Source organism: Leucoraja erinacea, chromosome 2 (assembly GCF_028641065.1).
Source record: "Leucoraja erinacea ecotype New England chromosome 2, Leri_hhj_1, whole genome shotgun sequence".
In the NCBI taxonomy this organism is placed as follows: Eukaryota; Metazoa; Chordata; class Chondrichthyes; order Rajiformes; family Rajidae; genus Leucoraja; species Leucoraja erinaceus.
Window position 1 is genome coordinate 27,243,661 of NC_073378.1, and position 23,105 is coordinate 27,266,765.

The 23,105-nt window shown below is 45.7% G+C and overlaps 2 protein-coding genes across 3 annotated transcripts in view; one reads left to right on the plus strand and one right to left on the minus strand.

The window, feature by feature from the left end:
- LOC129708167 (testis expressed protein 56-like) overlaps positions 1 to 20,445 on the plus strand; it is a 21,892-nt gene extending 1,447 nt beyond the window's left edge. The window contains exons 2-3 of the mRNA XM_055653766.1: positions 11,122 to 11,290; positions 20,208 to 20,445. Of these exons, the coding sequence (XP_055509741.1) occupies positions 11,122 to 11,290; positions 20,208 to 20,445 (407 nt within the window). The remainder of the gene's footprint in view (positions 1 to 11,121; positions 11,291 to 20,207) is intronic.
- eci2 (enoyl-CoA delta isomerase 2) overlaps positions 20,379 to 23,105 on the minus strand; it is an 80,246-nt gene continuing 77,519 nt past the window's right edge. For both annotated transcript variants that reach the window (XM_055653744.1, XM_055653752.1), the window contains exon 10: positions 20,379 to 21,258. In XM_055653744.1, the coding sequence (XP_055509719.1) occupies positions 21,103 to 21,258 (156 nt within the window). In that variant the 3' untranslated portion in view covers positions 20,379 to 21,102. The remainder of the gene's footprint in view (positions 21,259 to 23,105) is intronic.

Consider the following 23,105-nt stretch of genomic DNA (forward strand, 5'->3'; position numbering starts at 1 on the left):
TTCCACTAGTGGGAGAGTCTCGGTCCAGAGGTCACAGCCTAGGAATTAAAGAACGTTCCTTTAGGAAGGAGATGTGGGGAAATTTATTTGGTCAGAGGGTGGTGAATCTGTGGAATTCATTGCCGCAGATGGCTGTAGAGGTCACGTCAGTGGATATTTTTAAGGCAGAGATCGATAGATTCTTTATGCAAAAAAGAACTGCAGATGCTGGTTTAAATCAAAGGTAGACACAAAATGCTGGAGTGACTCAGTGGGACAGGCAGCATCTCTGGAGAGAAGGAATGGGTGACATTTCGGGTTGAGACCTTTCTTCAGACTGATAGATTCTTGATTAGTTCGGGTGTCAGGGGTTACGGAGAGAAGGCAGGAGAATGGGGTTAGGAGGGAGAGATAGATCAGCCATGATTGAATGACGGACCAGACTTGATGGGCCAAATGGCCTAATTCTGCTCCTATCACTTATGAACATTCTGAACATGGGTTAATTGGCTTCAGTTAAATTATAAATTGTCCCTAGTGTGTAGGATAGTATTAGTGTGCTGGATATTTCAGTTTTCCTAATTTGTAACTAATGTTCTATTCTCTGCATTAACTGATGATTTAGACTTTGGCGATACAGTGCGGAAACAGGCACTTCGGCCCACCGAGTCCACGCCAACCAGCGATCACCCCTACACACTAGGGACAATTTACAATTTTGCCCATGCCAATTAACATACAAAAACGCACATCTTTGTAGTGTGGGAGGAAACCGGAGCACCCAGAGAAAACCCACGCGGTCACTTATCCATGTTCTCCACAGATGCTGTCTGATCCACTGAGTTACTCCAGCACTCTGTGAAACGTCATTTATCCATGTTCTCCAGAGATGAATGAATGAATGAATAAGTTTATTGGCCAAGTATTCACATACAAGGAATTTGCCTTGGTGCTCCACCCGCAAGTGACAACATGACATGACAACGTGACAGTTAGGAATGACACATAAAACATTATTGATTAAACATGTGAATTAAATAAAATACCAGAGCAAAGGGAGGCTACAGATTTTTGGCTGTTGAGTAGAGCAACTACTTGTGGATAAAAACCCTTTTAATGTCTGGCTGTGGCAGCTTTGACAGTCCGGACTCGCCTTCCAGAGGGAAGTGATTCAAAGAGTTTGTGGCCAGGGTGAGAGGGGTCAGAGATGATCTTGCCCGCTCGCTTCCTGGCCCTTGCAGTGTACAGTTCGTCAGTGGAGGGAAGGTTGCAGCCAACAACCTTCTCAGCCGATCGGACGATTCGCTGCAGCCTCCGGATGTCGTGCTTGGTGGCTGAGTCAAACCAGACCATGATGGAGAAGGTGAGGACAGACTCTATGATGGCCGTGTAGAATTGGACCATCGTTGCCTGTGGCAGATTGTGCTTCCTCAGCTGCCGTAGGAAGTACATCCTCTGTTGTGCCTTTTTGACTGTGGAGTCAATGGTAGCCCCCCACTTATGCTGCCTGACCCGCTGAGTTACTCCCGCACTCTGTGTAAATCAGTGCTTAATGAACATTTCTTGGTAAGTGAGATTTTCATGTAAGCACTTGTGCATTTAGTGAATAATAAAACAAGTATTTTTTGTCTGGGAAAAGCTTTATTGCTTTCTGTAAATTGAATCAAATGCACCCAATAATTGTTGGTGCTTCTTGTCTGGAGAATCAGAACCCTGACAAATGTATTAAACATCATTCAGGGCGGCACGGTGGCACACGGTAGAGTAGCTGACTCACAGCTCCCGACACCAGGGTTCCATCTTGACCACGGCTGCTCTCTATATGGAGTTTGTACGTTCTCCCCGAGACCTGCGTGTGTTTTCTCCGGGTACCCCAGAATATGCGTGTTTGTATGGCTTGGGCAAATTTGTAAATTGTCCCTAGTGTGTAGGATAGTGCTAGTGTACGGGGGGGATTGATGGTCGGCGTGGACTCGGTGGGCCGAAGGGCCTGTTTCTGCGCTGTATCTCTAAAGTCTAAATCTCCTGTTAATGCAGAGAATAGAACATTAGTTACAAATTAGGCAACTCAACCATCATATCCACAACGAGAGCGGTCCTGACCTCCCATCTACCTCATTGGAGACCCTCAGACTATCTTTAATCGGACTTTACTAGACTTTATCTTGCACTAAATGTTATTTCCTTATCATGTATCTGGTACACTGTGGTCTGCTCAATTGTAACCGTGTGTAGTCTTTCCGCTGACTGGATAGCACGCAACACTAGAGTTTTTCACTGTACCTCGCTACACGTGAAAATACAAAAATAAACACAATTGGAGTGTGGGAAGAAACCGGAGCACCTGGAGAAAACCCACGCAGTCACGGGGAGAACGTACAAACTCTGTACAGACTGCACCTGTAGTCAGGATCGAACCCGAGTCTCTGTTGTAAGGCAGCAACTCTACCGCTGCGCCACCGTGCTGCCCCTTATCCCCCCCACATGCGTACGTTTTTCTGATGTAGCATGGGTCTCTGAGTCCACAGTGATGCCTATTGTTAATGTTCATAAGTGATAGGAGCAGAATTAGGCCATTCGGCCCATCAAGTCTACTCCGCCATTTAATCATGGCTGATCTATCTCTCCCTCCTATCCCCATTCTCCTGCCTTCTCCCCATAACCTCTGAAACTCGTACTAATCAAGAATCTATCTATCTCCACCCATTGGCTGTCTGTGGCAATGAATTCCACAGATTCACCACCCTCTGACTAAATAAATTCCTCCTCATCACTTTCCTAAAGGAAAGTACTTTAATTCTGAGGCTGTGCCCTCTGATCCTAGATTCTCCCACCAGTGGAACCATCCTCTCAACACCCACTCTATCCAGGTCTTTCACTATTCGGTAACTTCGAATGAGGTCCCCTCCCCCCCCCCCCCCCCCCCAACCTTCTAAACCACAGCGAGTACAGGCCCAGTGCCATCAAACACTCGTCATATGTTAACCCACTCATCCCTGGGATCATTCTTGTGAACCTCTTCTGGACCCTCTCCAGAGCCAGCACATCCTTTCTCAGGTATGGTGCCCAAAATGTGGAAGGGAAGGAAGCTTGGAGATCCCGGGGGATGTACCTCTTGAAAACAGGATCACCCTCTTGGAAGCTGTCGGGACAGAAGACACTGCCAGTCTGAGCGGTGGACAGGTCTGTGAGTCAAAACGTGGCGCTGAAGCAAAGCCGTAGAGACAGACGTCAGGCAGAGCCGTGGTAGTCGGGGACTCCATCGTGAGAGGATTCAAGGGATGTTGTGTTGCCTCCCTGGTGCCAGGATCCAGGACGTCATGGACCGATTACAGGGCATCCTCAAGCGTGAAGGTGAGCAGCCGGAAGTGGTAGTGCATGTCGGCGCAAATGACGTTGGCTGAGTTTCTCCAGCACATTTGTCTACCATGGGATCGGAGAGTATGGCCAAGTGAAATAGGAATCGGTGAGGTGAGTAATGGATTAAAAGGGTTATATATGAATGCGCGAAGTAGAAGAAATAAAATTCATTCCAAAGAGGAAGAAAGATTCCAAGGGGAGTAAGGGGCGACCGTGGCTGACAAGGGACGGCAGGGACAGTATAAAAATAAAAGAGAACAAGTACAACGTGGCAAAGATGAGCGGGAAGCAAGAGGATTGGGGAATGTTTAAAGAGCAACAGAAGATAACTGAAAAGGCAATACGGGGAGAAAAGATGAGGTACAAAGGTAAGCTAGCCAAGAATATAAAGGAGGATAGTAAAAGCTTCTTTAGGTATGTGAAGAGGAAAAAATTAGTTAAGACCAAAGTTGGACCCTTGAAGAATGAAAAAGGTGAATTTATTATGGGGTTACAAGGAAATGGCAGATGAGTTGAACAGGTACTTTGGATCTGTCTTCACTAAGGAGGACACAACCAATCTTCCTGATATAGTAGTGGCCAGAGGATCTGGGGTGACGGAGGAACTGAAGGAAATCCACATTAGGCAGGAAATGGCGTTGGGTAGACCGATGGGACTGAAGGCTGATAAATCCCCAGGGCCCGATGGTCTGCATCCCAGGGTACTTAAGGAAGTGGCTCTAGAAATCGTAGACGCATTGGTGATAATTTTCCAATGTTCTACAGATTCAGGATCAGTTCCTGTGGATTGGACGGTAGCTAATGTTATCCCACTTTTTAAGAAAGGCAGGAGAGAGAAAACAGGGAATTATAGACCAGTTAGCCTGACATCGGTGGTGGGGAAGATGCTGGAGTCAATTATAAAAGATGAATTTGGATTTGGATATCCACATTTGGATAGCAGTAACAGGATTGGTCCGAGTCAGCATGGATTTACGAAGGGGAAATCACGCTTAGGAAAATAGACAAGGGAGAGCCAGTAGATGTAGTATACCTGGCTTTCAGAAAGCATTCGGTCCCACATCGGAGATTAGTGTGAAAAATTAGGGCACATGTTAGAGTGCTGACATGGATAGAAAATTGGTTGGCAGACAGCAAAGAGTAGGGATTAATGGGGATTAATTCCCTTTAAGAATGGCAGGCAGTGACTAGTGGGGTGCCGCAAGGCTCGGTGCTGGGACCGCAGTTATATACAATATACATCACTGATTTAGATGAAGGGATTCAAAGTAACATTAGCAAATTTGCAGATGACACAAAGTTGGGTGGCAGTGTGAATTGTGAGAAGGATGCTATGAGAATGCAGGGTGACTTGGGTGAGTGGGCAGATGCATGGCAGATGCAGTTTAATGTGGATAAATGTGAGGCTATCCACTTTGGTAGCAAAAACAGTAGAGGGATTACTATCTAAATGGTGTCAAGTTGGGAAAAGGGGAAGTACAACAGGATCTGGAGGTCCTTGTTCATCAGTCAATGAAAGAGGGCAGTGGAGGCCAATTCACTGGATTAGTGTAATCAAGGGATATGGAGAGCAGGCAGGCACGGGTTACGGATTGTGGATGATCAGCCATGATCACATTGAATGGTGGTGTTGGCTCGAAGGGCCAAATGGCCTCCTCCTGCATCTATATTTCTATGTTTATAAAATTGCTGGCAATATTCCAAATGCGGCCTTACCAGTCCCAGAGTCTCACAAAGTGTTCAACATCAGAAGTAATCTATTAGGGGGCTGGAAATTGTCTGTCAAAGTGGTGGAAATGTCAAAGACTGGACAGATGCACCACAGAAATTGCACTCTGCCTGGATGCATCACAGCTTGGCTTGGGAACAGTTCTGCCCCACACAGCAAGAAATTGCAGAGAGCAGTAGCTGTGGCCCAGTCCATCACACAGATCACACTCCCCACCATCGACTCGGTAAAGCAGCCGACAGTTCAGGACACAGAGTGCTGGAGTAACTCAGCGGGTCAGGCAGCATCTGTAGAGAACATGGATAGGTGACGTTTGGGGGTCGGGACCCTCTGTTCTCCACAGATGCTGCCTGACCCCCAGCACTCTGTGAAACTCCCTGGTCTTGCCCCCCTGTGTGTACAGCCACGGCCATTTGTGGGCAGGGCTGTGCTAGCCCCCGGCGTGACGGGCGGGGGGGTTGTTTGTGATGGGGCCGGGGCCGGGACATCCCACAGCCGGGTGGTTATGGCCCGGCGCCACACGCGGCTCACGCTGCCCCCCATCGTCCCATTTCTGGAGGCCCGGGACCCCGACATGGACCACGCGGACATCTCCGCCACCGTGCAGCGGCTGCGCAGCCTCGGCGAGCGGCTCCGGGAGCCAGACGCAGGCGAGTGTACACCCGCGGAACCGGGGTAACATTGTATCCCCCCATAGTGTGACATTGTATCACCTACACGTGTCCCCTACAGACACAGTAACATTGTATCCGCACAGCGTGGCATTGTATCACTCACACTGTGTGACATTGTATCCACTGCAGTGTGGACATTGTATCACTCACACTGTGACATTGTATCCACTGCAGTGTGGACATTGTATCACTCACACTGTGACACATTGGGCAGTCACGGTGGCGCAGCGGTAGAGTTGCTGCCTGTGCAAAATGCAGCGCCAGAGTTTGTACGCGATCTGCGTGGGTTTTCTTCGAGATCTTCGGTTTCCTCCCGTACAGGTCTGAAGAAGGGTTTCGGCCCGAAACGTTGCCTATTTCCTTCGCTCCATAGATGCTGCTGCATCCGCTGAGTTTCTCCAGCATTTTTGTGTACCTTCGATTTTCCAGCATCTGCAATTCTTTCTTAAACAGGTTTGTAGGTTCATTGGCCTTTTAAAAAAATGTAAAGTTGTCCAAGTTGGCGATATGCAGAGTACTGCCCTGCCGACTATAAAATTCAGAAGGTGCCACCCAGCAGTGTGACATTGTATCAGTCACACTGTGACATTGTATCCCCTGCAGTGTGACATTGTATCAGCTACACTATAACATTGTATCTCCTCTACAGTGTAACATTGTGGGCTGTTATTTTGCGCATTGTAGATAAAGATGTCACTGTTGTATTATAATGATTGCCTGATGTAATGTGACTATTGAAAGTTTATGTATGTAAATTGCAATTACTGAATTAAGTGCTTATAAGGATAAAAAAGTGTAACATTCCTCGTCCTCATCTTCCATCCCAACTACAAGGTTAATTCCCGGGATGGCGGGACTGTCATACGCTGAGAGAATGGAGCAGCTGGGCTTGCACACCGGAGTTTAGAAGGAGGAGAGGCAATCTCATTGAAACATATAAGATTGTTAAGGGTTTGGACACGCAGGAGGCAGGAAACATGTTCCCGATGTTGGGGGAGTCCAGAACCAGGGGCCACAGTTTAAGAATAAGGAGTAAGCCATGTAGAACGGAGACATAGAAACATATAAAATAGGTGCAGGAGTAGGCCATTCGGCCCTTCGAGACTGCACCGCCATTCAATATGATCATGGCTGATCATCCAACTCAGTATCCTGTACCTGCCTTCTTTCCATACCCCCTGATACCTTTAGCCACAAGGGCCACATCTAACTCCCTCTTAAATATAGTCAATGAACTGGCCTCAACTACCTTCTGTGGCAGAGAATTCCAGAGATTCACCACCCTCTGTGTGAAAAATGTTTTTCTCATCTCGGTCCTAAAAGATTTCCCTCTTATCCTTAAACTGTGACCCCCTTGTTCTGGACTTCATCGGGAACAATCTTCCAGCATCTAGCCTGTCCAACCCCTTAAGAATTTTGTACGTTTCTATAAGGTCCCCCCTCAATCTTCTAAATTCTGAGTACACGCCGAGTCTATTCAGTCTTTCTTCATATGAAAGTCCTGACATCCCAGGAATCAGTCTGGTGAACCTTCTCTGCAAGAATGTCTTTCCTCAGATTAGGAGACCAAAACTGTACGCAATACTCCAGGTGTGGTCTCACCTGGAGACGAGGATTTGGTATGCAGATTTCATCCGATGTAATAACTTAAACAACTAATAAAATTTAGATAACATTCAGATTAGATAGACTGGGAAAATCAGGTTGATACTGGACTCCAAGAAAGGGAATTTGCCTCCGAGATGGATTCTTAAGAGCAGCTTGTAGTGGAGCCTACCAGGGAAATGGCAATCCTGGATTTAGTGTTGTGTAATGAACTGGATTTTTTAAGGGAGCTCAGGGTAAAGAAACCAGTAGGAGATAGCGGCCACAATATGATAAATTTTAATCTGCAACTTGAGAGGGAGAGGGTGAAATCAAATGTGTCGGTATTGCAGCTGGGCAAAGGGGACTACAGAGGATTGAGGAGCTGGCCAAAGTTGACTGGAAAGGGACCCTAGCAGGGGTGACGGTGGAACAGCAAAGGCGGGAATTTCTGGGAATAATCTGGATGATGCAGGATCTTTTCATTTCAAATGGGAAGAAAGATTCTAAGGGGAGAGGGAGGCGACCATGGCTGACAAGGGAAGTCAAGGACAGTATCAAACTAAAAGAGAAGACTTATAACATAGCAAAGGTTAGTGGGATTGGGAAGTTTTTAAAGAACAACAGAAGGTAACTAAAAAGGTAATATGGGGAGAAGAGATGAAATATGAAATTAAGCTAGCTAATAAGTATGATGTTGTGGGAATTACTGAGACATGGCTGCAAGAGGGCCAGGGCTGGGAACTGAATATTTAAGGGTATACCTCCTATTGAAAAGACAGACAATTGGGCAGAGGGGGTGGGGTAGCCCTGCTGGTGAGGAATGAAATCCAGTCCCTTGCAAGGGGTGACATTGAAACAGGAGATGTGGAGAAAAGGACCTATGACTGTGGTCTATGACTGTGCTGCAGTCTTCAAAGGAACATCACTTAACTGTCACCTACTGCAAGGTCCAGACCTTACCAACCCACTCATTGGAGTTCTCATTAAATTTAGACAAGAACCGATTGCTTTGATGGCTGATACTAAAGTGATGTTTCATCAAGTTAATGTATCAGAAAAACACATTGACTACTTGCAATTCTTATGGTGGCCTGAAGGGGATGCACAACAAGATCTTGGTGAGTACCGGATGAAGGTACATCTCTTTGGAGCAGTGTCAGCACCAGGTTGTGCAAACTTTGCATTAAAGAAGATGGCAGAGGATAATAAAGTTCACTTTCCAGAAGAAGTGATAATCACTGTGAAGAATAATTTCTCTGTGGATGAGCAATCATCCAAAAATTCATGTCTATGAAGCAGGAAGCAATTCAAATGATAAAACATCTGACTTCCCTCTGTAATAAGGGAGGATTTCGCTTTCCAAGTGGATTAGCAACAGTTGTGTTGTATTGGAAAGCATTCCACCAAATGATGAAGCCAAGGAGACCAGTTGGATTTGGACAAAGACAATTTGCCAATGGAAAGAGCACTGGGACTACACTGGCTCGTTGAAACAGATGTGTTCAAGTTCAGAATCTCGATTCAAGAGCGACCATGTACTAGAAGGGGTGTCCTATCCGTGATACTGCAATAAAGAAACTATTCATCAAGTGTTTTGGGAAGATTTATCTTTCGACGGCATTGAATGTCTCATGGAGAGCTCATGAATGCGTTTCAATAATCTCCTTACCCCTGTCTTCATTCATAGTGGTAGAGGAAAGATTCCTTGAACAATATAAAAATCTGTCACTACAATTATATAGGATGAGGTTATGGAGTACTTAGAAGTTCACGATAAAATAGACCGACTCCCTGGTCAATTCGTCCCTTCCCGCCCAAACCACCCCATCCCCTGGTACTTTCCCTTGCAACCGCAGGAAATGCTGCACTTGTCGTTTTACCTCCCCCCTCGACTCCATCCAAGGACCCAAGCAGTCTTTCCAGGTGAGGCAGAGGTTTACCTGCACCTCCTCCAACCTCATCTATTGCATCGGTGAGATCAAGTGCAGGCTTGGTGATCGCTTCGCCCAACACCTCCACTCAGTTCGAAATAAGCAACCTGACAGGTACATGAATAGGACAGGTTTAGATGCAGTGGGCAGGTGCTATAGACCTGCACGGGAAGGTAGACGCTCCCTCCCGCCCCCACGAGTCTCGGGCAGATGGGGCTCGTCATCCTGGGAAGGCAGTCCGTCTAGGAGAGGGAAAACTCTGATTTAACCTCCACTGCCTTGTGGCCATATCCAGTCATGGAAAAGGCTCCAGCAGTAAACCTCAAGAAAATCTGGAGTCGGAGCCCCTAAGGCAGTTCGTCGTTGTCTACAACCTCGCTCTGGCAGCTCCTGCGACGGCGCTGGTGCCAAACTGTAACGGCCCTGCTGTTCCTTTGGATCGATCAGCGACGTGGAGAGGGGGGACGTGCTGCATGGGCGACAGCCTGTCCTCCATATGACATCGCCCAGGCTTGCATCCGACCAGGATGCATCACCCATGGTCAGTCATGACCGAGGGGGGCCCACTACTAGAGGGATATGGGCCAAACACAGGCAAGTGGGACTAGTCCGAATGGGGCATGTTGCCCATGTTGCCAATGTTTCCACATTGTAAGGCTCTATGACCCCATTGTGGACATTACACATTGTTTATGGAACTGATGCGTTACAATGCTGAGAACTATATTCTGCACTCTGTATCTTCCCCTTTGCTCTATACTATACTAGAGATGACTAGATTGTATTTATGTATAGTATTATTTGATTGAATAGCATGCAAAACAAAGCTTTTCACTGTACCTCTGTACACGTGACAATAATTTAGTGCAGTTTAGTTTAGTTTATTGTCACATGTACTGAGGTAACAGTGTTTTTGTGTGTTATCCAGTCAGCGGAAAGACTATACATGATTACAATCAACCCGTACAACCTTGTGAACTTACTAAATTTTGTAGTCGGCAGGGAAATGCTTTGCATATCGCCAACTTGGACAATTATTACATTTTTTATTAAGCCAATTAACCTACAAACCTGTACGTCTTTGGAGTAAGGGAGGAAACCGAAGATCTCGGAGAAAACCCACACAGATCACGGGGAGAATGTACAAACTCCATACAGAGAGCACCCGTTGTGGGGATCGAACCCGGGTCTCTGGTGCTGCATTTTGCTGTAAGGCAGCAACTCTCCCGCTCTGCCACCGTGACACCGCACAGTGTATAGATACACGATAAGGGAATAATGTTTGGTGAAAGGTAAAGTCCAGCAAAGTCCGATTAAAGATAGTCTAAGGGTCACCAATGAGGGTCACCAATCGTAGCTCATCTCTCCAGTTGGTGATAGGATGGTTCAGTTGCTTGATAACAGCTGGGAAGAAACTGGATGAATCTGTCCCGGACTCTGAATAAACGTAAACCTAAAATGTTCCCGATATTGGGGGGTCCAGAACCAGAGGTCACAGTTTAAGAAAAAGGGATAGGATATTTAGGACTGAGATGAGGAAAAAGATTTTCACCCAGAGAGTTGGAATTCTCTGCCCCAGAAGGCAGTGGAGGCCAATTCACTGGATGTTTTCAAGAGAGAGTTAGATTTTGCTTTTAGGGCTAAAGGAATCAAGGGATATGGGGAAAAAGCAGGAACGGGGTACTGATTTTAGATGATCAGCCATGATCATATTGAATGGCGGTGCTGGCTCGAAGGCCTACTCCTGCATCTATTTTTCTATGTTCTATGTTTCTCTGCTCTAACCTAAATCCAGGAAAATCAAGGACATTCTTGTAGTCGACATGAAATTTCTCAATAAACAATTACTGTTCAACTCCAGGTCCAAAGGCGATGGTGCCATGCATTGATCAGACTCCAGATGAAACTATTCAGGGAACACAATTGCCAATTATAGGAAGGAAGGCTTCGGTGCGTGACTGCAGGAACATATTCAGGCAAGAATTGAAACGGAACCAAGAATGTACGCCGCTCTCAACCATCACCGTGAGGTAAACCAACCTAGATGTTGGTTGGTCAAAGTTGTTGGAATTTAACCTGCCGAACTTCCTCGGTCCTCATTTTCCTTATGGAAATGAGGATGTAATGCTGGAGGCTCCATAAGGCAGCTGGCTGGTCAGGCCGCATTTGGAATATTGTGAGCAATTTTAGGTGCCATATCTGAGGAAGGATGTGCCCAGAGGAGGTTTACAAGGATGATCCCAGGAATGAGTAGGCTAACCGGTGATGAGCGTTTGTCGGCACTGGGCCTGTACTCACTGGAGTTTAGAAGAATGAGGGGAGACCTAATTGAAACATACAGAACAGTGAAAGGCCTGGATAGATTGGATGTGGAGAGGATGTTTCCACTCGTGGGAGAGTCTTGGACCTGAGGTCACAGCCTCAGAATTAAAGAACGTTCTTTTAAGAAGGAGATGAGGAGGAATTTCTTTAGTCAGAGGGTGGTGAATCTGTGGAATTCTTTGCCACAGATGGCTGTGGAGGTTTTCAATGGTTATTTTAAGGCAAGATAGATTTTGATTAGTGCAGGCGTCAGAGGTTATGGGGAGAAGGCAGGAGAATGGGGTTAGAAGGGCGAGATAGATCAGCCATGATTGAATGGCGGAATAACCCGAATGGCCAAATTCTATTCCTGTTCCTTCTGACCTTAATGAGTCGTTTCCAGTTTATCATGGTTTTAATGTCTTCACATGTAACTGATTTTATTTTTACTTAAAGAAATTCTGAGTTGAAGTTTAGTTTATTGTCACCCGTTCCGAGGTACGGTGAAAAGTTTTTGTTGTGTGCTAACCTGTCAGCGGAAAGACGGTTCATGAGCACAATGGAGCCACTCACAGTGTACAGATACACGATGAAGGGAATAACATGAATAACGTTTAGTGCAAGGTAAAGTCCGATCAAAGATGAGGTAGATAGTAGTTCAGGACTGCTCTCTAGTTGTGGTAGGATGGTTCAGTTGCTTGATAACAGGTGGGAAGAAACTGTTCCTGAATCAAGAGGTGTGCATTTTCTTCTATACTTTTTCCCTGATGGGAGAGGGGAGAAGAGGGAGTGGCCAGTAATCAAGAATCTATCTATCTGCCTTAAAAATATCCATTGACTTGGCCTCCACAGCCGTCTGTGTTCAATTATTACTTTTTTACAGAAATTAATATTCACTCTGTTAAAACTCCCCATCTTCTGTCAATTCACTTTTTCTCTGTTCTGCGGTAAGTGTCATTAACCTGAAATTTTAACTATCGCCACAGATGCTGCTTTTTTCTAGAATGTTCTGTGAGAATTGTGTGAAGAACTGTGTAGGAGGAACTACTGATGCTGTGTTTCAATCTACTCCAGTGTCTATCATGAGAACAGAGCTGTTCTTCCATTTTGTTTTTTGACAATGGTCAGCTTTACGTTCCGTGGGAATGGAACTTTACTCCTGTGACTGTCCCCTGCAGAGCTAGTCCAGTTCAGTTTAATTTATTACTTTATTCAGTTCAGTTTACTTTATTTAGTTTAGTTTTTATTGCGTGCTGTTAAAGGGCCTGTCCCACTGTACGAGCTAATTCAAGAGTTCTCCCGAGTTCGCCCTGATTCGAACTTTACGGCAATGGCCGCTCGTAGGTACTCGGGGCTCTTGTGGACATTTTTCAACATATTGAAAAATCTTCACGAGTCTTCACGAGCTTACCGCGTTTCCCGAGTACCTGCTGTTAGCGTTATGAGCCGCTAAAGAGACGTCCCGAGCTCCGACGTACCCGCTACGTACATTCTACGTGCTTACCACAAGAGAGCCAAACATCTATCTGAGCAGGACCAAACTGAAGTATGCCCCCACTCCAACCTATCTCGGAGTGACCCTTGACAGGACCCTATCCTTCAAGGAACATCTCAAAAGAACAGCAGCTAAGGTGAAGTCCAGAAACAATCTCCTCAGTAAGCTTGCTGGCTCAAAGTGGGGGGGGGGCAGCAGCCCCCACACTGCGCATTTCAGCACTAGCCCTTGCATTTTCTTCAGCCGAATATTGTGCCCCTGTTTGGTCCAGGTCATCCCACACACACCATGTGGACACTCAACTGAACTCAACAATGAGGATCATCACAGGAACAATCCGCTCCCCTGGCTCCCTGTCCTATCCAACATAGCCCCTCCACACATCCGGCGAGTAGTCCTTACTCAAAGGATGCTCCAAAAGACCAAAAACTCCCCTCACCTGCCAATTCACATGGACATCTTCAACCCACCCACTGCTCGACTTCCATCTAGACGACCAATTTGGAAGTACCCACCACCAGCTGATTTCACCATCCAATCAGCTTGGAAAAAGGAATGGGAGTCCAAGGACGTCCCAAATAAACATCTGGTGTCAGACCCCACCCTACCGGTCCCTGGCACCAATCTCCCAAGGAAGCAGTGGACGACGCTGAATAGATTCAGGACTGGACATGGCCCCTGCTTGGCAAGTCTTCACAATTGGGGCAGCAGTCCAACCCCACGGTGTGCTTGTGGAGAGCAGCAAACAATGCAACACATCATTGAAGCATGCCCTCAACAAAGACTCAAAGGAGGACTTGTCACCCTTCATACAGCAGATCAAGAGGCAACAGCTTGGCTAAAGGACTTTGCATTCGCTAAATAAATACCACGAGTTTGATTTTTTTCGGGAGAGCTCTTGAATTACCTCGTACAATGGGACAGGCTTTAACCAGTCAGCAGAAAGACAATACATGATCACAATCGACCCATTTACAGTGAATAGATACATGATAAGGAAATAACATTTACTGCAAGGTAAAGCTAGCAAAGTTTGATCAAGGAACGTCCGAGAGTCACCAATGAGGTAGCACTGTTCTCTGGTTGTGGTAGGATGGTTCAGTTGCCTGGTAACAGCTGGGAAGAAACTGTCCTTGAATCTGGAGGTGTGCGTTTTCACACTTCTATATTTTTTGCCTGATGGTAGAGGGGAGAAGAGGGAGTGGCTAGGGTGCGACTCGTCCTTGATGATGCTGCTGGCCTTGCCGAGGCAGCGTGAGACATAAATTGAGACAATGGAAGGGAGGTTGGTTTGTGTGATGGTCTGGGCCGCGTCCACAATCCTCTGCAATTTCTTGCGGTTATGGATGGAGCTGTCCCCAAACCAAAGGTAGACATAAAATACTGGAGTAACTTAGCGGGACAGGCAGCATCTCTGGAGTGAAGGAATGGGTGACATTTTGTGTCTACCTTCGATTTAAACCAACATCTGCAGTTCTTTCCTACACAATTTGTTCCCAAACCAAGCTGTGATGCATCCTGATAAAATGCTTTCTACGGCGCATCTGATTATATCATCAATAATAGAGCGAATCATAATGCTGAGGGTTTATAAGGCACTGGTCAGGCCGCATTTGAAATATTATGAGCAGTTTTTGGGCACCATTTCTGAGGAAGGATGCACTGGCATTGGAGAAGGTCCAGAATAGGTTTACAAGAATAATCCCAGGAATGAGTGGGTTAACATATGACGAGCGTTTGACGGCACTGGGCCTGTACTCGCTGGAGTTCAGAAGGATGAGTGGATACCTCATTAAAACTTACCGAATAGTGAAAGGCCTGGATAGAGTGGATGTGGCGAAGATGTTTCCACTAGTGGGAGAATCTAGGACCAGAGGGCACAGCCTCAGATTCAGATTCAGATTCAATTTTAATTGTCATTGTCAGTGTACAGTACAGAGACAACGAAATGCATTATAGCCTCAGTCTATAAGGACGCTCCTTTAGAAAGGAGATGAGGAGAAATTTCTTCAGCCAGAAGGTAGTGATTCTGTGGAATTCATTGCAACAGATGGTGGTTGAGGCCAAGTTATTGGGAGATCGACAGATTCTTGATTAGTAAGGTTGTCAAAGGTGACGGGGAGAAGGCAGGAGAAAGGGGTTGAGAGGGAAAGATAGATCAGCCGTGATTGAATGGCGGAGTAGACTAGATGGGCCGAATAGCCTTATTTGATCCTATGACTCATGAATTTATGAAGATGTGTGGGTGTGTAGGTTAATTAGCCCTTATTGTGTAGGGAGTGTATGAGAAAGTGGGATAGGATGAATGGGTGATTGAAGTTCAGCGTAGACTCGGTGGACCGAACAGCCTGTATCCATGCTGTATCTTTAAACTAAACAAACATAGTTTTACAACATAGATCCTTTGACCCAACTCATCCATCAGGGTGCCCCATCTAGGCTGGTCCCATTTGGGTCCATATCATGTCTTAGGAGCAGAATTAGGCCATTCAACCTATCAAGTCCACTCCACTATTCAATCCCTCCCTCCTAACTCCATTCTCCTGCCTTCGCCACATAATCCCTGACACCCGTATTAATTAACAACCAATCAATCTCCACCTTAAAAGCCTTTAATTCCCTTCAATAATTCCCTTCCCAGAACCTTTCCTATCCAAATGCACACATATCTTGTTATAGAACCTGCCCTCCTCTAGCAGCTCATTCCACCTTCATCACCACACTGTGTTAAAATGACACTGAAGTTTGGAGCTTTACATTTTTGATGTTACATTTTTGCCTGCTTTAATTCTCACAGTAACAGTTAAAATTCTATCCCCAGATCAGCATGCAATTGATACAATCACTCTTAAAACATGTTAAAATATGGGACAATTAGGAAACAGCTGTTTCAAATTTATTTTACGAAAGAGATTCTGGTGGCGTCATTTTAAAACCTGGACTCTTGCATAGAAACATAGAAAATAGGTGCAGGAGTAGGCCATTCGGCCCTTCGAGCCTGCACCGCCATTCAATATGATCATGGCTGATCATCCAACTCAGTATCCTGTACCTGCCTTCACTCCATACCCCCTGATCCCTTTAGCCACAAGGGCCACATCTAACTCCCTCTTAAATATAGCCAATGAACTGGCCTCAACTACCTTCTGTGGCAGAGAATTCCAGGGATTCACCAGTCCCTGTGTGAAAAATGTTTTCCTCATCTCGGTCCTAAAAGATTTCCCCCTTATCCTTAAACTGTGAACACAAGTGCTGGAGTAACTCAGCAGGACAGGCAGCATCTCTGGAGAGCAGGAACGGGTGACGTTTTGGGTCGAGTCCCTTCTTCAGACTGAGTTATTATTAGAGTCATGGAGTGATACAGTGTGGAAACAGGTCCTTCGGCCCAACCTGTCCACACCGTCCCATCCACGTTTGGTCCATATCCCTCCAATCCATGTCCTATCCCAATCAATCAATTAATCAATCAGTTTTATTCGTCACTTGCACATATAGTGCAAGTGAAAGCAATTTGCCAGCAGCGGTACAATGAAAAAAGAACACACAAAAACACAATAAAAATTTAACACAAACAGCATTCATCACTGTGGTGGAAGGCACAAAATTTGGCCAGTCCTCCTCCATTTTCCCCCGTGGTCGAGACCTCCATGTACCTGTCTAACTGTCTCTTGAACATTGCGATAGTGCCTGCCTCAACTACCTCAATCCCTCCCTCCTCTGGCAGCTCGTTCCATACACACACCACCCTTTGTGTGAGAAAGTTACCCCTCAGATTCCTAATGTATTATTTTCCCCTTCACCTTAAACCTATGTCCTCTGGTTCCCGATTCCCCTACTCTGGGCGAGAGACTCTGTGCATCGACCCGATCTATTACTCATGATTTTATACACCTCTATGAGATCACCCCTCATCCTCCTGCGCTCCAAGGAATAAAGTCCCTGCCTGCTCAACCTCTCCCTATAGCTCAGCTGTTATCAGGCAACTGAATCATCCGACCACAACTACTATCTACCTCATTTGTGACCCTTGGACTACCCTTGATCGAACTTTGCTGGCTTTACCGTGCACAAAACGATATTCCCTTATCGTGTATCTATACACCGTGAATGGCTCGATTGTGATCATTGTATTGCCTTTCAGCAGACTGGATAGCACGCAACAAAAGCTTTTCACTGTACCTCGGTACACGTGACAATAAACTAAACTAAACAGTAAAGGAGGCCACATCGGGAACACCAAATAAAGTGAATGAGATTAAAAAGAGGTGAATGCAAACCCCTGTCTGGATATTTGGGAATCTAAGGTGTGTCATTCACCTAACATTGTGCCTTGAGTGAAAAATCTCACGTTTTATTGCCTTAGATCATAAGGGATAGGTGTAGAATTAGGCCAATCAGCCCATCATGATTACTCCACCATTCAATTATATCTGATCTATCTCATCCTCCTAACCCCATTCTCCTGCCTTCTCCCCATAACCTCTGACACAGGTACTAATCAAGAATCTACCTATCTCTGCCTTAAATATATCCACTGACTTTGCCTCCACAGCCTTCTATGGCAAAGAATTCCACAGATTCACCACCCTTTATGTTATTGATTAAAACATATTGATATTGTGATAAAGGATGCAATTCTCGTTCAAACTTCAAGTAACCCTTGCTTTCCCTCTCTCTCCATCCCTCTCCCTTCCCAGTTCTCCGACCACTCTGACTGTCTCCGACTACATTTTATCTCTGTTTGTTTTGTTGTTCCCTTCTTGAGCGGAGTCAGGGGATATGGGGAGAAGGCAGGAACAGGGTATAAGAAGTAATGGGAACAGGGTATAAGAAGTAAAGTGGATGAGCTTGAGGCTCAGTTAGAGGTTGGTAGATATGACATTGTGGGGATTACTGAGACGTGGCTGCAGGAGGATCGGGCCTGGGAACTTAATATTCAGGGTTACACATCCTATAGAAAGGACAGGCAGGTGGGCAGGGGAGGAAGGTAGATCTGCTGGTGAGGGATGGAATTCAGTCCCTTGTGAGGGAAGACATAGGGAATGACGAGGTAGAGTCACTGTGGATTGAGTTGAGGAAATGTAAAGGCAAGAAGACACTAATTGGTGTTATCTACAGGCCCTCAAATAGTAGCCCGGATGTAGGGTGTAAGTTGCAGCAGGAGTTAAAACTGGCATGTAACAAAGGTAATGCCACTATGGTGATGGGGGATTTCAATATGCAGGTAGACTTGGAAAATCAGGTCGGTTCAGGACCCCAAGAAAGAGAATTTGTAGAATGCCTCCGAGATGGATTCTCAGAGCAGCTTGTAATGGAGCCGACCAGAGAAAAGGCAATTCTCGATTTAGTGTTGTCCAATGAATCAGATATGATATAAGATCTCGAGGTAAAGGAACCGCTTGGAGGTAGTGATCATAATATGATTAGTTTTAATCTGCAATTTGAGAAGGAGAACGTTAAATCGGAAGTGGCAGTGATGCAGTTGAACAAAGGGGACTATGAAGGCATGAGAGGGGAGCTGGCCAAGGTAGACTTGAAAGAGACCCTAACAGGAATGACGGTGGAACAGCAATGGCAGGAATTTCTGGGCATAATCCGGAAGACGCAGGATCATTTCATTCCAAAAAGGAAGAAAGATTCTAAGGGGAGTAGGAGGCAACCGTGGCTGACAAGAGAAGTTAGGGATAGAATAAAACTAAAATAAACGATGTATAACACAGCAAAGAGTAGCCGGAAGACAGAGGATTGGGAAACTTTCATAGGACAACAGAAGGAAACAAAACGTGAAATACGGGCTGAAAAGATGAAGTACGAAGGGAAGCTGGCCAGGAATATAAAGGACAGTAAAAGCTTCTTTAGATATGTTAAGGGAAAAAGAGTAGCAAAGTCAAATGTGGGTCCCTTGAAGGCAGACACGGGTGAAATTATTATGGGCAACAAGGAAATGGCAGAAGAGTTGAACAGGTACTTCGGATCTGTCTTCACTAAGGAAGACACAAACAATCTCCCAGATGTACTGGAGGACAGAGGATCTAAGGGGGTAGTGGAACTGAAAGAAATTTTCATTAGGTGAGAAATAGTATTGGGTAGGCTAATGGGACTGAAGGATGATAAATCCCCTGGGCCTGATGGTCTGCATCCCAGGGTCCTCAGGGAGATGTCTCTAGAAATAGTGGACGCATTGTTGATAATTTTCCAATGTTCAATAGATTCAGGATCAGTTCCTGTGGATTGGAGGATAGTTAATGTTATCCCACTTTTCAAGAAAGGAGCGAGAGAGAAAACGGGGAATTATAGACCAGTTAGCCTGACTTCGGTGGTGGGAAAGATGCTGGAGTCAATTATTAAAGAGGTAATAATGGGGCATTTGGATAGCAGTAAAATGATTAGTCCAAGTCAACAAGGATTTATGAAAGGGAAATCATGCTCGTCTAACCTTCTGGAATTTTTTAAGGATGTGACAAGTAAAATGGATGAAGGGGTGCCAGTGGATGTAGTGTATCTAGACTTTCAGAAAGCCTTTGATAAGGTCCCGCACGGGAGACTGGTGACTAAAATTAGAGCACATGGTATTGGGGGTAGGGTGTTGACATGGATAGATAATTGGTTGGCAGACAGGAAGCAAAGAGTAGGAGTGAACGGGTCCTTTTCAGAATGGCAGGCAGTAGCGAGTGGAGTGCCGCAAGGCTCAGTGTTGGGGCCGCAACTGTTTACCATATATATTAATGATTTGGTAGAGGGAATTATGAGCAACACTAGCAAGTTTGCGGATGACACAAAGCTGGGTGGCAGTGTGAATTGTGAAGAGGAAGTTAGGAGGTTGCAGGGTGACCTGGACAGGTTGAGTGAGTGGGCAGATGTGCGGCAGATGCAGTATAATATAGATAAATGTGAGGTTATCCACTTTGGCGGCAAAAACAAGGGGGCAGATTATTATCTCAATGGGGTTAGGTTAGGTAAGGAGGAGGTGCAGCGAGACCTGGGTGTCCTTGTACACCGGTCACTGACCCGAAACGTCGCCCATCCCTTCTCACCAGAGAATGCTGCCTGTCCCGCTTTACTCCAGCATTTTGTGTCCATCTTGCAGTTCCCTTCATACACAATTCTCTCTGTTATTACTTTAACGTCTTCCTTTCCTTTCCCTTATTAAGGTGGTTACCCAGTAAGGACATGCCTGAGATGCTACACAGATGGGTCATCCTCCAGGATCTGTGCAAGTATGGACCCATCGACTCAGTCATCTTCACCGGAGAGAAATGCAGCCAAGTTGTGTTCAGCAACATCCTGTCAGCGTGCAAGGCAATTAACTGTCACTCAGTTAGACATCCAAAATACCCTTTTTATTGTTTTTGGTACTATCCTTTTATGATGCAAAGTTACAGATTTTGAACATAAAAATAATTCCGCATTAACCATTTTGTTTTCAGTTCCTCCCACCACAACACAATTAATCATTAGTCAATATACCAATCATGTTAAGCTAATATTTTAAACTCTGTACGTGTGGAAGGTTTAAGGTTCAGAGCAAAACCAAGCAAAGGTGTGACTACCACAGTATTTCAATAATGTAATTATAAAATAATTAAACTTCCATAATCCAAAACATTAAGAGCTTAATGATTAAAACACACAGTGCTGGAGTAACTCAGCGGGTCAGGCAGCGTCTGTGGAGAACATGGATAGGTGACGTTTCACAGATTGCTGGAGTAACTCAGTGGGTCAGGCAGCATCTCTGGAGAATATGGATCGGTGATGTTTCAGGTCAGAAGAGCCTGAAGAAAAGTCCCGACCCAAAAGATCACCCATCCTTTTTCTCCAGCCTCACCCGCTGAGGTACTCCAGAACTTTGTGTCTAACCCCTAGCAAGTGATAGGTGGATTCAGGTACGAGGGCAGGTGATTTGCAGATGGGTGGACAAAGGCCGGAGATGTCAAGGAGCCAAGAGGGTGACAGATAAGGAGAGGGGTGATCAGATGAGGGACGAGGAGTATAGTGATGTTGTAGGATGTTTCCTGGTGTCAACTACTGACCGCTGATGAAACTGAATCATAACTTGGACCTCTTCTCAAAGAAACTCATGATGGCATTGATGCAGTCCACAGATAGCCATCGCTCTTCCAGCCTGTCACATTCCTGGGCATTGACCACGTGCAGCGTCTCCTTGTCTACACCTCTTATCAGCTGCTTCGAATATATCAGTGACTGAAATGAAATTTAGAGAGATAACAGCATTAAATCACTGAAAAGAAAGTTCAAGTTCAATTTACATTTATTGCCACATTGCACCAATGGGTGCAGTAAAATATGCTCTAAAACACGTTTCCATTAGTGGGAGAGTCTAAGACCAGAGGTCATAGCCTCAGAATTAAAGGACGTTCCTTTAGAAAGGAGATGAGGAGGAATTTCTTTAGAGGGTGGTGAATCTGTTGAATTCATTGCCACAGAAGGCTGTGGAGGCCAAGTCAATGGATACTTTGAAGCCAGAGATTGTTAGATTGTTGATTAGTACGGGTGTCAGACGTTATGGGGAGAAGGCAGGAGAATGGGATTAGGAGGGAGAGATAGATCAGCCATGATGGAATGGCGTAGTAGATTTGATGGGCCGACTGGCCTAATTCTGCTCCTAATACGTATATAATTATTAACATGAATTTGTTCAAATAAAATCATTGGATTCAGCAAGTCGCTGCTATTTATATCAATTTAAAAATTAGTAAATTATTTTGTAATGAAAACAAAACATTCTAAATGCCTAACAAATGTAAGATTATTTAAACAGATGTTGCGTAGTGGGCGATTCCCACGCTTTACTGTTCTATGTTCTACAAACCTCAGACTACGAGATATACTCTCAACCAAAGATAATCTTAGACACAGAGTGCTGGAGTGACTCAGCGGGTCAGGCAGCATCTGTGGAGAACATGGATAGGTGACGTTTCACAGAGTGCTGGAGTAACTCAGCGGGTCATGCAGCATCTGTGGAGAGAAGGAACGGGTGACGGTTGGGTCGGGACCCTTCTTAGCCTGATTGTGGAGGGGAGGGGTGAGGGGGTAAGAACATGACACAAGAAAAGACCAGGATAAATCTGCCCCGGCAGCAGATGACGTCAAGCAAGGAGGTTCCCTGATAGGCAGATTGCTGGCTATAGACGGTGTGATCCCAAGAGGGGATACATCATTGCAAACTATGAAACTGGATAATTGACTTTGAGTGGAGGAAGCGGCAGCAAGGGGATGGGGGTAAAGAGGGAGAGGAGAGTTTGTAGAAGTGACCTAAACTTAACAAATTCAACATTCATACTGCTGGGTTGTAAGCTAACCAAGCAAACTATGAGATGCTGTTCCTGCAGTTTACGTCTAGCCTCACTCTGTCAATGGTGTAGGCCCAGGGCAGAAAGGTCAGCATGGGGGGAATGGGAGTTAAAAATGGTTAGCAACCAGGAGATCCACAGGTCTTGGCGGACCGAGCGCAAGTGTTCAGCGAAACGTTTGCCGTGTCTATGCTTGGTCTCGCTGATGTACAGGAGCCCACATTGGGAATACCGGATGCAGTAGTCGAGAGCGGCACGGTGGCGCAGCGGTAGAGTTGCTGCCTCCCAGCGCCTGAGTCCCAGGTTCGATCCCGACTACGGGTGCTGTCAGTACGTAGTTTGTACGTTTTCCCCGTGACCTGTGTGAGTTTTTCTCCGAGTTCTTCGGTTCCCTCCCACACACCAAAGACGTACAGGTTTAGACAATAGACAATATGCCATTCGGCCCTTTCAGCCAGCACCGTCATTCAATGTGATCATAGAAACATAGAACATAGGTGCAGGAGTAGGCCATTCGGCCCTTCGAGCCTGCACCGCCATTCAATATGATCACGGCTGATCATCCAACTCGGTATCCCGTACCTGCCTTCTCTCCATATCCCCTGATCCCTTTAGCCACAAGGGCCACATCTAACTCCTTCTTAAATATAGCCAATGAACTGGCCTCAACTACCTTCAGTGGCAGAGAGTTCCATAGGTTCACCACTCTCTGTGTGAAAAATATTTTTCTCATCTCGG